Source organism: Musa acuminata, chromosome BXJ2-6 (assembly GCF_036884655.1).
Source record: "Musa acuminata AAA Group cultivar baxijiao chromosome BXJ2-6, Cavendish_Baxijiao_AAA, whole genome shotgun sequence".
In the NCBI taxonomy this organism is placed as follows: Eukaryota; Viridiplantae; Streptophyta; class Magnoliopsida; order Zingiberales; family Musaceae; genus Musa; species Musa acuminata.
The window spans coordinates 40052301-40067860 of record NC_088343.1 but is presented as its reverse complement, the minus strand read 5'-3'; the positions used below and the strand labels follow the sequence as shown (position 1 = coordinate 40067860).

Genomic DNA, 15560 nt, shown 5'->3' with positions numbered 1-15560 from the left:
TCTCAAATTAATCCATCGGCTCTACGTCGCTACTATCATCTGCATTTGGATTTTGTCAAACATGTACTCTTTGAGAAGGAAGCGCCCATATATTTGGAATCCTTTCGTTTCATTTCTATCCCAAACAAAAATGAGATCACAATAATTATATTTGTTTTCAAAGTATATATGTTCAACAACTGGTATAAATAGTCAACTCACATCTTTCACGTTTCTATCAGAAACAAAAGATGAGATCGCATCAATTCTGTTAGCTTCAATAAAAAAAAAAAAACTTTATTTATGATGAATAACTTGTATAAACAGCCCCCTCATATCTTTTTATATATTAAAAGGAATAATGTGCAATCACAATTACTGTTATATTCACTGAATAAACAACTACCATTTTCAATATTACTGTGCTTGTCACCACCACCACTTCATTCTCCGTCCTCCTCCTTCCGAGGTCGGTGGCTGTCGACGAAGCTCTTGATCTCCTCCATGAGCACTGTGGATTGCTTCAGATCAGGGAAGGAGTAGAAGGAGTGGAAGGCCTCCGGGTACTCCACCAGCCGCGCCGACTTGCCCCTCGCCCTCAGCCCCTTGTAGTACCTCCGCTGCCAGTCCTGCAGCGGGTCGAAGCCCCCTACCACCACCATCGCCGCCGGCAGAGCCTCCTCCAGTTCCCCCACCGCCCGCGGACCGAACACGTTAGACGCCTCGTCGTCCCGGTCCGCTCCCTCCGGAAGGAACGCCCGCCACAGCCAGTCCGTCCTCTCCACCGACACCAGCGGTGCACCGACCAGCCTCAGCTCAGCCTCTGTGCGCTCCTCGCCACCGAAGTAGGGCTGGATCAGCACCATTCCCGCCAGTCGCAGCCTCTTCCACCCGCCGTCGGCGTCCGCTGCCCAGCGCCGGGCTACGTGGTGAACGATGTTTCCGCCGGCGGAGTCGCCCACGAGGAAGCAGCTGGATAGGTCGGCAAGATCTGCAGCGGAGGGGTCAGCGTACAAGAGGCCGCCGCCGTCCAGGAAGCGGAGCACTTGAACCCCGTCCTCGTACTGCGCCGGGCACCGGTGCTCCGGCGCGAGGCGGTAGTTGACGGATACCACGACGGCGTGGACCGTGACGCAGATCCGGCGGCACACGTCGTCGAAGAGGTAGGAGTCGGGGGACAGGAAGGCGAACCCGCCTCCGTGGAAGAAGACGATGACGGGAAGCCGTTCGCCGTCAGAAACGGAAGAGGGGACGAAGAGTCGGAACCACAGATCACGGGAGAGGTCAACAGGGACGTCGGCAGTGCGGACGCCACGAAAGGGTTTGGCGGAAGCGGCGACACGGGCGTCGAGGAGCGACACAAGGCGGCGGTTGACGGTACCGTCGGAGCGGCAAGCGGCGTCGTTGATGGCGGAAACGGCGGCGATGACGAACCGCTTGGTGCGCGAGAGGGGGGGAGCCACTGCGGCGGGCGACATTTCTGCCGTTTAGACGAGCTCGTCTCGGGTGAAGGCCTCGGAAGCCGCGAGAGAGCGAGTTGGAGGAGACGAGAGGAATCGAGCACGGATATATGGACTGCGAGAGAGCACGAATGAGGTGACGTCACGTGTTAGACCAATATGCGAAATCCGACGCTTATTTAGTCAAAATGGTAACAGAACTGCAATAAATTCCGTCCCCAACTCTGTCACATCCTCTCTCTCTCACAAGTGGGGCCCCCGTGACTTCTGTGAACCCTTCCGCTCTGTCTTGGAAGTTTCACACGTTACCCGAGTACGAAATCGAGTAACACGCCGTGTTCCAAACCTGTCATGCCAATCCGTCACGTGTGCTTGAAGTCTTGCAGTGCCGTATGGATGCAGCACAAGAGAGGAAACATGCATGACCATGTATTCCAATTCGTACAAGTATACGATACTGCATGGCAAGTAGCCACCCAAGTCGGTAAACTACTCGTGTATTGAGGCTTCGTGCATGCATGCATGAGGAAGTTGGACGTCAAAGTTCGGTTGGGGCCGACGATTCCGTATGACGCCATCATAAGATTCAGAACAGAACCCTCCTCGCCAGTTTGACCAAACGACCAGTAAATAAAAACGTGAGATCACTGCAATGCACACGAAAAACGCAACACCAATTTTATGTGAAGGACAAAAAAAGAAGTTGTGTGTTCAAACGTTTTCTCTTCAACGGTTGTTCTTAGAAAGGCCAACTTCTTGACTTTGCCAAACCATCGCTCCACCATTCTCTCTCATGTTTTGGTTCCATAAATACGTGTGATTGAATATATCAAGTAGTTAAATAAATGAATAAATCCTTGGATTTGTGCAATGGGAATCGGATCATGATGAGATCACGATAGTGAGATCGATTCACCTTTAAACACATATCCTAAATAATCCCGGTCATAGGTTACCCGAGAGGGATATCGTGATAACCGGACAGACTGGTGTGCTGTATACCCGTCCATATGATGGATGTGGCTGGTCTCATAGCTGCTTGTGTAGGGACACTAGAGATACAGTACAGGTGCTCATTGGAGAATGAGTTCACTGATTGATCCGCTTACGGAATGCTGGATGGTTGATGATGCCTTATTGTCAGACAGCGATTCCGTAGTCCTAGTGGTGTATCTGGTCCTTAGACTTGAGACACCAAGGATGTCCTGTATGAGTGCTCCACTCTTTGATACCAGACTTATAGGTTTAGCTGTCCCAGATCTAGTACAACTGGTCATTGGGAGTGGTAGTCGACCTTACGAGGGCTATTGAGTGTCGATAGAGGATCATCCACTCTCGGCATCATGAGAGAAATATCCCATGTGTTCTTGCTCAGACAAATCCTTAGCCAGGGTCATTCAGGTTGAGAGAGAAAGAGTTCTCCGGGAGAATCCGATTAGAGTGAGACTCGAGAAGAAACCGTATGGGTCTGACAACACCATGCTCGATATACGGTCTCTGGGATATTAGATGGATGAGGGACTATAGGTACACTGTAACTGAGGACAGACAGGTCCAATGGATTGGATTCCCCTGTATCGTCTGGGGACTACGACTTAGTGGCCTAGTACGTCCGTAGTTGATGAGTCGAGTGAATTATTATAGAGATAATAATTTACTGAGTTAGAAGGAGTTCTGACAGGTATGACTCACGGCCAGCTCGATATTGGGCCTAGAGGGTCACACACATATGGTAGGCATTGCGATGAATAGAGGTTCGGATATGAGATATTAGGGTTTGATAGGGGACCTCTATAAATAGGAGGGATTCAGAGCCCCATAGGCTAGAGAGCTCTTGCTTGCTTTTCCTATTCTCCTCTCCCTCTCCACCTCAGAGTAGGCCTGGAGTTTTGAGGAGCGTCGTCGCAACCCTGCTGTGTGGAGCACCGCTAGAGAGGAGGGCGCTTGACCTCCTTCACCCTCTCCTAAGGATCTGCAAGGAAACAGGGATATACGATCTCCCTAGGTAACACAATCTACTCTATACGCAGTTTCATGTTTCGTGGATTTTTGCGTACCAATCTTCGCACGACGACGAACATCTCTTTGGGAATCAGGGATTTTGTTTTCTTGTTCTTCCGCTGCGCATGTGATGTCACCCCCAAGGATTTCCCAACATGATCCCCCAGAAGCGATCGGAGATTTACCATTTCTGCAAGAGGCGGAAAATGTTAGTACCCGAAATCAACCACGCAAACCCCCGAGCCAAACGTCACCAACGTACCCAGAGGCGTCGGGCTAAGGCCCGCCTCAACCAGCCTTCGCTCGGTCATGGTCTGGATGGCCTACGACCTGGGGAGAATCTCTCTGAGCCTCCCCTGAGCTTGGCGCTCTGCTTCACCCAAACGGGGGGTGGTGTTGTCGACCGCCCTCGCGGACCACCGAACCACGAAGCCCCAGTCCTGTGCGCGGCTAATGTAAAAAAACCTCCCCTTCCATCCTTTGTTACTGGAAGGAGCACCCCCGACACGAAAACCCGTCCGGGCCGACAAGAAATAACCCCCTGAACCCTTGCAAATGCGATAACAGGAAAGAAAGAGGTTAAGGGTGGAGGTGATATTGGCATAGTGGCATTCCCCCAGGAATACCACTAGGTAACGCCAAGAGTTCGGCGCCACCTGAGATAGCGAAATCCGCCAGAGAGATAGGCAAGACACGATGAGAGGGTGAAGAGGAAAATGCAAACCCGCCTCCAAAGCATATAGGGTCAAGGCGAAGCCTTTCGGGATGGGGTCGTACGCCCGCTGTCCCGGCTTAGGGGCACTAAGGATATGGTCCTCCAGGATACTGTAGCACTCCCGGAGTCCCTCCAGCAAAGACCCACTAACGGTGGTCGATATCATACTGCCACATCAAAGCCTCGAGGGCTCGTGCCGCTTCCCCGTCAGACGATTCAACGAAGGACAGAGGGGGATTTCCCTCCCCGGTCCCGAGGACAGGAGAAGATGGAGAGGAAGAAGAAGAGGGCGACATCTCAACTAACCTTAGAAAGAGGGAAAAACTACGCAGAAGGCCAAGGAGAGAACTGGGGAGGCGACAGCAGGACTCGAAGGGGGAAACCCAGCAGCAAAAGATAGCGGTGAAGTCAGGCGTCCGCTATTTAAAGAAGATATCCCGCCAGAACCGACGTCCCATCGACTCCCGAGAGTGGGCGGCAGCCCACCCACGCACGCACGTAACCGTCACATCGCATCGGAAGATGCCCAAAGACGCTCCGCCTTAATGAAGGCCTAACATGGCAGCCCCCCGAAAGCGGCAGCACCCGGACGCCTCGATCTCAACGTCCAAAGACGCACGACGACCAACTCCCCTTTCAGGAGATAAAATTAAATGCAGTAGCCTTTTTGATCCCTACCACCGCCGAATTCAAAGCGGAGCGGGACCACGCCTGCGCGGCTAGCCCGCTTGCGTCGTGCTCCTCGGCTCTTCGGCTTTACGCCGCCCGAGACCACGCCTGCGCGGCTAGCCCGCCTGCGTCGTGCTTCTCGGCTCTTCGGCTTTACGCCGCCCGGGACCACGCCTGCGCGGCTAGCCCTCCTGCGTCGTGCTCCTCGGCTCTCCGGCCTTACGCCGCCCGAGACCACGCCTGTGCGGCTAGCCCGCCTGTGTCGTGCTCCTCGGCTCTTCGGCCTTACACCGCCCGAGACCACGCCTGCGCGGCTAGCCCGCCTACGTCGTGCTCCTCGGCTCTTCGGCTTTACGCCGCCCAAGACCACGCCCGCGCGGCTAGTCCACCTGCGTCGTGCTCCTCGGCTCTTCGGCTTTACGCCGCCCGAGACCACGCCTGCGCGGCTAGCCCGCCTACGTCGTGCTCCTCGGCTCTTCGGCTTTATGCTGCCCGAGACCACGTGCTCCTCGGCTCTTCGGCCTTACGCCGCCCGAGACCACGCCTGCGCGGCTAGCCCGCCTGCGTCGTGCTCCTCGGCTCTTCGGCTTTACGCCGCCCGAGACCACGCCCGCGCGGCTAGTCCGCCTGCATAGTGCTCCTCGACTCTTTGGCTTTATGCCGTCCGAGACCACGCCTACGCGGCTAGCCCGAGGAGGCCACCCGAGACCACGCCTGTTTTTGGCAGCTCTGTTCCTGAAGTGTAAGATGTAGACATGATTAGCAAGAAGATGAGGCAGAATGCAGATTGTTCTGCACAGCTTTCATACCATGACAGCCTTTAGGAGGTCATAACCAGTCATCTCCGGCATGCGGCAGTCTGTGAGGATTATGTCTACCTTCTGGTCCTACAATTATTGTCATTGTTTCAGTAACACAAAATTAAAAACCTTTTTTTTTTATCTTTATCGACGACTGATACAAACAGTTGACTCACATCTTTCTGAATCCTTTCATCTCGTTTATATCAAAAACAAAAAAAGAGATGGTACCAATTAAGTTTGTTCCAATAAATAAAATTTTATTTTTGTATATATTAAAAAGCATTGTGGGATATGGCACATACAATAACCAAATACTGTGCAATCACAATTACTGTTATCTACACTGAATAAACAACTACCATTCTTCAATATTACTGTGCTTGTCACCACCACCACTTCGTTCTCCGTCCTCGTCCTTCCGAGGTCGGTGGCTGTCGACGAAGCTCTTGATCTCCTCCATGAGCACTGTGGATTGCTTCAGATCAGGGAAGGAGTAGAAGGAGTGGAAGGCCTCCGGGTACTCCACCAGCCGCGCCGACTTGCCCCTCGCCCTCAGCCCCTTGTAGTACCTCCGCTGCCAGTCCTGCAGCGGGTCGAAGCCCCCTACCACCACCATCGCCGCCGGCAGAGCCTCCTCCAGCTCCCCCACCGCCCGCGGCCCGAACACGTTCGACGCCTCGTGGTCCCGGTCCGCTCCCTCCGGAAGGAACGCCCGCCACAGCCAGTCCGTCCTCTCCACCGACACCAGCGGTGCACCGACCAGCCTCAGCTCAGCCTCTGTGCGCTCCTCGCCACCGAAGTAGGGCTGGATCAGCACCATTCCCACCAGTCGCACCTTCTTCCACCAGCCGTCGGCGTCCGCTGCCCAGCGCCGGGCTACGTGGTGGACGATGTTTCCGCCGGCGGAATCGCCGACGAGGAAGCAGCTGGATAGGTCGGCAAGATCTGCAGCGGAGGGGTCAGCGTACAAGAGGCCGCTGTCCTCCAGGAAGCGGAGCACGTGAACCCCATCCTCGTACTGCGCCGGGCACCGGTGCTCCGGCGCGAGGCGGTAGTTGACGGATACCACCACGGCGTGGACCGTGCGGCAGATCCGCCGGCACACGTCGTCGAAGAGGTAGGAGTCGGGGGACAGGAAGGCGAACCCGCCTCCGTGGAAGAAGACGATGACGGGAAGCCGTTCGCCGTCAGAAACGGAAGAGGGGACGAAGAGTCGGAACCACAGATCACGGGAGAGGTCAACGGGGACGTCGGCAGTGCGGACGCCACGAAAGGGTTTGGCGGAGGCGGCGACCCGGGCGTCGAGAAGCGACACGAGCCGGCGGTTGACGGTGCCGTCGGAGCGGCAAGCGGCATCGTTGATGGCGGAAACGGCGGCGATGACTAACCGCTTGGTGCGCGAGAGGGGGGGAGCCACTGCGGCGGGCGACATTTCTGCTGTTTAGCCGATCTCGTCTCGGGTGAAGAGCTCGGGAGCCGCGAGAGAGCGAGTTGGATGAGACGAGAGGAATCGAGCACCGATATATGGACTGCGAGAGAGAGACAGACAGGGAGAGAACGAATGAGGTGACGTCACGACGTCACGTGTTACACGAACGTACGAAATCCGACGCTTATATAGTCAAAATGATAACAGAAGTATAATACATTCTGTCCCCAACACTGTGACATCCTCTCTCTCTCTCACACACACGTGGGGCCCCCGTGACTTATGTGAACCCTTCCGCTCTGTCTTGGAAGTTTCACACGTTACCCGAGTACGAAATCGAGTAACACACCGTGAACCAAACGTGTCATGCCAATCCGTCACGTGTGCTTGAAGTCTTGCAGTGCCGTATGGATGCAGCACAAGAGAGGAAACACGCATGACCATGTATTCCAATTCGTACAAGTATACGATACTGCATGGCAAGTAGCCACCCTAGTCGGTAAACTACTCGTGTATTGAGGCTTCGTGCATGCATGCATGAGGAAGTTGGACGTCAAAGTTCGGTTGGGGCCGACGATTCCGTATGACGCCATCATAAGATTCAGAACAGAACCGTCCTCGCCAGTTTGACCAAACGACCAGCAAATAAAAACGTGAGATCACTACAATGCACACGAAAAACGCAACACCAATTTTATGTGAAGGACAAAAAAAGAAGTTGTGTGTTCAAACGTTTTCTCTTCAACGGTTGTTCTTAGAAAGGCCAACTTCTTGACTTTGCCAAACCATCGCTCCACCATTCTCTCTCGTGTTTTGGTTCCATAAATCTGACCATAAATACGTGTGATTGAATATATCAAGTAGTTAAATAAACGAATAACATGCATATAGATTATACTAAGTCAATGATAAATATTTGTTATTTCTTTTAGCTCCCTAGGAAACAATTCATGGGGTTAGCTCACTTTGTTAGAAGCGGCAAACATCATACCGTCAACCCCGACACAGGCAGGCAGAATGTTGGACGATTTAGAATAGATTCACACGAGCAGAACAAGTTTGACGAGTAGGACTCACATCAACGGACAGCCACTCCTTAATCCTCGTCGTCAAAACGAGGACTTTGTATCTTGGGAGGCTGCTATGGCCTCGGTTTGATTGATTAGAACAGCATATGTCGAGCTTTCAAGAAGCTTAATTTGAACAGCATTTGAAGAGCAAAGCAAGAACAGTTGAATAGCATATGATCCATCTACTTGATAACAGATAAAGATCTTTTCAACTACACGAGGAAATCTCGTAGAATAGTCAAGGAAAATCTGAATAGTACTTTTCATCATTACCATACAACTTATCATGGTATCAGAGTCATATTGCCTTAGAACAAGGTTTATCCTTCTTTTTTCACTGACCGCTGCTCCATCCAATAACAATTACAACTCCGGAGCTGCTGTCAAATCCACCGCTCAAGTGTAGCGCCACAAACAACTAGCCTTTTAAACCATAGCTTAGACAGCGAAGCCATCAGATGACCTTCAAAGTCCTCGAGCTCTACCACTGTCGCACCAGCTCCAAAGCTACTGTCAAATCCACCGCTCAGGTGCAGCGCCACCAACAACTAGCTTTTTAAGCCATAGCTCAGACGACCTCCAAAGTTCTCGAGCTCTACCACTGTCGCACCAACTCCAACGAGCAACGACGCCACTCCTCTCCGCCTATCAAGAAACTCAACGTCAACTCTACATTTCCTCCTACAATATATTGTGATAAAATTAGAGCTACATATCTATGTGTCAATCCGGCTTTTCATTCATGCATAAAATATATTATAATCGATTTTCATTTCGTGCGAGATCAAGTTGTTAGACATCAACTACGTGTTTCTCACATCCATACGACTGATCAACTAGAAGAGTCACTCATGAAGCCTCTCGCTCGTAAATTATTTTCGTTACATCGTTCCAAGATTGGCATCCTCAACAGGAGCTCAATCATGCGGGGACATGATAACAGATAAAGATTTCCTCAACTGCATGAGGAAATCTCATAGGATAGTTGAGAAAAATCTTCAACTGTATAAATAAATCATTGTACTCAACCATTCATAAGTACTTTTCATCACTATAATACAACTTATCACCACTAACACCACAAGCAAACAAACTCACTCGAGAACACGTGGTAGGCATTACATAGTAATTACAATATAAGGGTCTTTCATATGTGTATCGAATTTTGTATCGGATGAAAACCTTGGTCATCGGCATATGGGGACTGTGTTCCACCAATGAAAAAAGTTCGAATACAAGTACCAGTGAGTCCCAGGGGAGGGACTTGATCAATGATCGAAGCAGCTGAAGAGTTGGACTGCTCCAGAGCCCATATTCACTTAAGGGAGCCCGACAAGTCAGAGGACAAGGTAAAGTAAGCGAACATTGCTACCAAGGAAGCTAAGGAGAATAGAATCAGTGCAAACCCTATAACGTGATGGTAGAGGCCATGCATGGGAATTGTAGTATGTCTTTCCATCGACCAAAGGGATCTGCTTGGAGAATACCGAGGCGTTGAAGCAGGGGGTCGAAAGGGGCGAGGAAGCGACGACGAGTCTAGAGAGACTTAGCTACCCAAAATCAAGCATCAGTTAAAATGGAGGTAGACTCAGAGGAGTGCCACAGAGACATATCTACTGATCGTGAAGAAAATGGATGTAGATGTGAGGCGACGGATAGTAGGGCCATGGGCATGGTAGCGCCATGGTACCGCAGAGGCGGGACTTCCGTGAAAGTCATTGATCCCTTGCTCTCATGGAGGGAGAGCGCTTGGTTGTGAAAGGGTCGAGGAGGTGGAGCATGCAGAGGCAAACTCCAAGTACCGAGATAAGGCTGAAGGGTAGAGGCCAAGGAACTTCGTAAGACCGGTGTCAACGAGCTTCTCATCAAGATAGCCGAAAGTGAAGGACTTCGGGTCAGATAAGAGTGCATGACCAAGGAACGAAGCAGGCAGTACATGGTGCTATACCTTTGCTACTCAGTGGAGTAGGCGGCAGGGTTGATGGAGAAGACGGTACAATCCCAGAGGCGACCAAACCTATGAGAGAATTACTCCAAGTCGTGGTGAAAACTTTCTGCATTCCAGAAGTTCGATGAAATTGAGAAGGTGAATCACAATAACTTACTCAACACAAGGAGTGCAAACACTTCAAGTGCTTCAGAAGTGTGAGCAAAGAGCAGGCGAGCTTCCGGCGAGCTTTGGCGAACACGCAAGGGTGCCGCAACTCGCTTGTCATTTTCCTCTTGGTGCCCGCCTTGGAAGACGACGATGGCGGCGGCGGCGGTCCTGTTTGAGCGTAGCTTCTCAGTCTCAGAACGTCATTAGCTTGGAGAGGTTTGATGATGAAATCCTCGGCTCCAATAGCTCGGCACCTAGTTTGAACACACACGCATGATCATTTAGTTTTGGAGAAGAAACATCTCATCTCTCCCGGCAATAGAATGGGCACATCTCATTCAGCAATGCACAAACCATTGGTTTCTTTGACCAGGAAAAAGAAAGAAATAGAAGCAAGGCATGAAATATCGGATGGATGCCCAGACAAGACTAATGTTTGGTTTGTTGACAGCTTAAATGATGATGGTGCATTCAGCAGATTTCATCTTTGCAGTGAACGGCATCGAAAGATTACTGCGGAAGGAAGCTACAAGCCTGTTGATTCTCTGTGGCTCGTTTTCTCATGACATTACGATCACAGGAATGGGTGTTTGGCAGCTCTGTTCCTGAAGTGTAAAATGTAGACATGATTAGCAGGAAGATGAGGCAGAATGCAGATTGTTCTGCACAGCTTTCATACCATGACAGCCTTTAGGAGGTCATAACCAGTCATCTCCGGCATGCAGTAGTCTGTGAGGATTGTGACTACCTTCTGGTCCTACAATTATTGTCATTGTTTCAGCAACACAAAATTAAAAACCTTTTTTTTATCTTTATCGACGACTGATACAAACAGTCGACTCACATCTTTCTGAATCCTTTCATCTCGTTTATATCAGAAACAAAAAAAGAGATGGTACCAATTAAGTTTGTTCCAATAAAAAAAATTTTATTTTTGTATAAAAAGCCAGCTAATATTTTTTGTACATATTAAAAAGCATTGTGGGATATGGCACATACAATAACCAAATACTGTGCAATCACAATTACTGTTATCTACACTCAATAAACAACTACCACTCTTCAATATTACTGTGCTTGTCACCACCACCACTTCGTTCTCTGTCCTCCTCCTTCCGAGGTCGGTGGCTGTCGACGAAGCTCTTGATCTCCTCCATGAGCACTGTGGATTGCTTCAGATCAGGGAAGGAGTAGAAGGAGTGGAAGGCCTCCGGGTACTCCACCAGCCGCGCCGACTTGCCCCTCGCCCTCAGCCCCTTGTAGTACCTCCGCTGCCAGTCCTGCAGCGGGTCGAAGCCCCCTACCACCACCATCGCCGCCGGCAGAGCCTCCTCCAGCTCCCCCACCGCCCGCGGCCCGAACACGTTCGACGCCTCGTGGTCCCGGTCCGCTCCCTCCGGAAGGAACGCCCGCCACAGCCAGTCCGTCCTCTCCACCGACACCAGCGGTGCACCGACCAGCCTCAGCTCAGCCTCTGTGCGCTCCTCGCCACCGAAGTAGGGCTGGATCAGCACCATTCCCGCCAGTCGCAGCCTCTTCCACCCGCCGTCGGCGTCCGCTGCCCAGCGCCGGGCTACGTGGTGGACGATGTTTCCGCCGGCGGAATCGCCCACGAGGAAGCAGCTGGATAGGTCGGCAAGATCTGCAGCGGAGGGGTCAGCGTACAAGAGGCCGCCGCCGTCCAGGAAGCGGAGCACGTGAACCCCGTCCTCGTACTGCGCCGGGCACCGGTGCTCCGGCGCGAGGCGGTAGTTGACGGATACCACGAGGGCGTGGACCGTGCGGCAGATCCGGCGGCACACGTCGTCGAAAAGGTAGGAGTCGGGGGACAGGAAGGCGAACCCGCCTCCGTGGAAGAAGACGATGACGGGAAGCCGTTCGCCGTCAGAAACGGAAGAGGGGACGAAGAGTCGGAACCACAGATCACGGGAGAGGTCAACGGGGACGTCGGCAGTGCGGACGCCACGAAAGGGTTTGGCGGAGGCGGCGACCCGGGCGTCGAGAAGCGACACGAGCCGGCGGTTGACGGTGCCGTCGGAGCGGCAAGCGGCATCGTTGATTGCGGAAACGGCGGCGATGACTAACCGCTTGGTGCGCGAGAGGGGGGGAGCCACTGCGGCGGGCGACATTTCTGCTGTTTAGCCGATCTCGTCTCAGGTGAAGAGCTCGGGAGCCGCGAGAGAGCGAGTTGGATGAGACGAGAGGAATCGAGCACCGATATATGGACTGCGAGAGAGAGACAGACAGGGAGAGAACGAATGAGGTGACGTCACGACGTCACGTGTTACACGAACGTACGAAATCCGACGCTTATATAGTCAAAATGATAACAGAAGCATAATACATTCCGTCCCCAACACTGTGACATCCTCTCTCTCTCACACACACACGTGGGGCCCCCGTGACTTATGTGAACCCTTCCGCTCTGTCTCGGAAGTTTCACACGTTACCCGAGTACGAAATCGAGTAACACACCGTGGACCAAACGTGTCATGCCAATCCGTCACGTGTGCTTGAAGTCTTGCAGTGCCTTATGGATGCAGCACAAGAGAGGAAACACGCATGACCATGTATTCCAATTCGTACAAGTATACGATACTGCATGGCAAGTAGCCACCCAAGTCGGTAAACTACTCGTGTATTGAGGCTTCGTGCATGCATGCATGAGGAAGTTGGACGTCAAAGTTCGGTTGGGGCCGACGATTCCGTATGACGCCATCATAAGATTCAGAACAGAACCGTCCTCGCCAGTTTGACCAAACGACCAGCAAATAAAAACGTGAGATCACTACAATGCACACGAAAAACGCAAAACCAATTTTATGTGAGGCCAACTTCTTGACTTTGCCAAACCATCGCTCCACCATTCTCTCTCGTGTTTTGGTTTCATAAGTCTGACCATAAATACGTGTGATTGAATGTATCAAGTGGCTAAATAAACGAATAACATGCATATAAATTCTACTTTGTTAGAAGCGGCAAACATCATACCGTCAACCCCTAAACAGGCAGGCAGAATGTTGGAGGATTTAGGATAGATTCACACGAGCATAACAAGTTTGAGGAGTACGACTCACATCAACGGACAGCCGCTCCTTAATCCTCGTCGTCAAAACGAGGACTTTTGTATCTTGGGAGGCTGCTATGGCCTCGGTTTGATGGATTAGAACAGCATATGTCGAGCTTTCAAGAAGCTTAATTTGGACAGCATTTGAAGAGCAAAGCAAGAACAGTTGAATCGCAGATGATCCATCCACTTACACCGACAAGCAAACAAACTCGAGAACGCGTGGTAGGCATTACGTTGTAATTACAATATGAGAGGCTTCCTATGACGCTTGTTCGATGCCGATGATTGCTATCACGCCATCGCCAGCCCGGTAAGGCGCGGCCGTCGTCTTTCCGAGCCACTGCCGCCGCTCTCAGCCATCAACTCGATTGTCATTTTCCTCTTGGTGCCCGCCTTGGAAGACGACGATGGCGGCGGCGGCGGCAGTCCTGTTCTAGCGTAGCTTCTCAGTCTCAGAACGTCATTAGTTTGGAGAGGTTTGATGATGAAATCCTCGGCTCCAATAGCTCGGCACCTAATTTTAGCACACACGCATGATCTTTTAGTTTTGGAGAACAAACATATCATCTCTCCCGGAAATAGAATGAGCACATCTCATTCAGCAATGCACAAACCATTGGTTTCTTTGACCGGGAAAAAGAAAGAAATAGAAGCAAGGTCCGAAATGTCGGATGGATGCCCAGACACGACTAATGTTTGGTTTGTTGACAGCTTAAATGATGATGGTGCATTCAGCAGATTTCGTCTCTGCAGTGAACGGCATCGAAACAAGTGTGGAAGGAAGCAACAAACCTGTTGATTCTCTGTGGCTCGTTTTCTGATGACATTACGATCACAGGAATGGGTTTTTGGCAGCTCTGTTCCTGAAGTGTAAGATGTAGTAGACATGATTAGCAGGAAGACGAGGCAGAATGCAGATTGTTCTGCACAGCTTTCATACCTTGACAGCCTTTAGGAGGTCATAACCAGTCATCTCCGGCATGCAGTAGTCTGTGAGGATTATGTCTACCTTCTGGCCCTACAATTATTGTCATTGTTTCAGTAACACAAAATTAAACCTTTTGATCTAACAACGAAAGGAAGGATGGAAAGTGATCAGAAAGTTTAGACCAAATGCAGCCAAGTAAATGCAATAAAAAACACATTTCCCTCCACTAGATTGTCAATTGTTTTTTCTTCACAAACAAAAACATTTAGCATTATGGTGACAAAAAAACAAGAAGCAAATGTGACAACAAAAAAGGAGTTCGAAAAGACTGCCTTACATCGACAACAGGAGACTTGGTCTTGTCTTCACTTAATCCAAGAACTTCCATTGCCCTCTTTGCACTGTCAACAGATGTAACTGAAGGAAAATGAATTGTTCGAGGAATTAAGCATTAGAAGCCATTCCAGTAGAAAACTTCGAGTACTAATGTTAACAAAAACTTGAAGACTGGAGATATTAGAAAAGAGAAAGATGTGTGTTCAGAAGAGAACACCACCGAAGAGTCACTAATACTAAGAACAGAGAGCATAGTCACTGGGGAGATGAAACATAGGCATTGTGGTAATGGAAGTTGTAACAGAGCATTTTGTTTCTGCAGGTCAGCAACAATTGACCAAACTAAGAACTCCTCAGGAGGCTTAAAAGCTAAAGATCACAGCAAAGCAGAATGATTACTGGGAAAAAGAATGAAAAGAAACTGATGCACTTCAATTTGTGTGTGTCTTATAGGCTCACCTTGAAACATGGCTCCACTCTTCTTGAGCAAGACCTCCACCATCCTCCTGTCCACCGGGGAGTCATCCACCACCAGCACCCTCACCTCCACCCCACCTTCCAACATCCCGTCGTTACTCCCCTCCTCTCTCTTCTCCACCTCCTCCATGAGTTCCCCGCAGAAGAAGCCACAGCTGGGAGAGAGCAGGGGGAGCAGCCCGGAGGGCGCAGGAGGTGAAGCTCTTATAAGGGAAACGAGAAGGAAGTGCGGGAATGGCGGGACCCACGCGCGTGTCGTGAGCCGTGGGGCCCCGCAAGAAGGAACGGAATACTTTTCCATAGATTTTGTTGTCGGGAGAATCTATCCTGCCATGGGATTCGGGACATTGACCTCGAAGCCCCCCTCACATCAAGCCCACAGCCATATCTATATTCTCCTTCTCGGGTCTCCTGCGTATCCATCTTCTTTCTTTCACACTTGAATCATGCTTTAGACGATGATGCCAATTGCCAACCTTTATGATTTTGATGTTGCACCTACAGTTTTAGAGAAGCATGCGTCTC

At 50.9% G+C, this 15560-nt stretch overlaps 4 protein-coding genes across 4 annotated transcripts; all 4 read right to left on the bottom strand.

Moving 5' to 3' along the window:
- Positions 1-281: 281 nt before the first annotated feature.
- On the bottom strand, positions 282-1502 carry LOC135613668 (probable carboxylesterase 18). Its single transcript, XM_065110703.1, has one exon. It carries the CDS (start codon positions 1455-1457, stop codon positions 423-425), a length of 1035 nt encoding a protein of 344 aa, XP_064966775.1. The 5' UTR covers positions 1458-1502; the 3' UTR covers positions 282-422.
- Positions 1503-5917: 4415 nt separating this feature from the next.
- On the bottom strand, positions 5918-7179 carry LOC135613667 (probable carboxylesterase 18). Its single transcript, XM_065110702.1, has one exon. It carries the CDS (start codon positions 7057-7059, stop codon positions 5983-5985), a length of 1077 nt encoding a protein of 358 aa, XP_064966774.1. The 5' UTR covers positions 7060-7179; the 3' UTR covers positions 5918-5982.
- Positions 7180-11213: 4034 nt separating this feature from the next.
- LOC135613666 (probable carboxylesterase 18) lies at positions 11214-12387 on the bottom strand. The gene has a single exon (XM_065110701.1). The coding sequence runs from the start codon at positions 12351-12353 to the stop codon at positions 11277-11279; it is 1077 nt and encodes a 358-aa protein (XP_064966773.1). The 5' UTR covers positions 12354-12387; the 3' UTR covers positions 11214-11276.
- Positions 12388-13402: 1015 nt separating this feature from the next.
- Positions 13403-15198, bottom strand: LOC103989370 (two-component response regulator ORR3-like). Its single transcript, XM_009408194.3, has 5 exons — positions 15018-15198; positions 14560-14639; positions 14235-14312; positions 14087-14157; positions 13403-13808 (listed from the first exon to the last, which is right to left on the bottom strand). Exons 1-5 carry the CDS (start codon positions 15163-15165, stop codon positions 13586-13588), a joined length of 600 nt encoding a protein of 199 aa, XP_009406469.2. The 5' UTR covers positions 15166-15198; the 3' UTR covers positions 13403-13585.
- Between the last annotated feature and the right edge of the window lie 362 nt (positions 15199-15560).

Excerpts from the sequence above, each read along its gene's own strand:
- LOC135613668 (XM_065110703.1), bottom strand. The coding sequence starts at position 1,457 with ATGTCGCCCGCCGCAGTGGCTCCCCCCCTCTCGCGCACCAAGCGGTTC.
- LOC135613666 (XM_065110701.1), bottom strand. The coding sequence starts at position 12,353 with ATGTCGCCCGCCGCAGTGGCTCCCCCCCTCTCGCGCACCAAGCGGTTA.
- LOC103989370 (XM_009408194.3), bottom strand. The coding sequence starts at position 15,165 with ATGGAGGAGGTGGAGAAGAGAGAGGAGGGGAGTAACGACGGGATGTTG. Across the intron at positions 14,313-14,559 it reads CCAAGTCTCCTGTTGTCGAT|GGCCAGAAGGTAGACATAAT; the intron begins GTAAGGCAGTCT and ends CAATAATTGTAG. Across the intron at positions 13,809-14,086 it reads GAGCCACAGAGAATCAACAG|GTGCCGAGCTATTGGAGCCG; the intron begins GTTTGTTGCTTC and ends TGCTAAAATTAG.
- LOC135613667 (XM_065110702.1), bottom strand. The coding sequence starts at position 7,059 with ATGTCGCCCGCCGCAGTGGCTCCCCCCCTCTCGCGCACCAAGCGGTTA.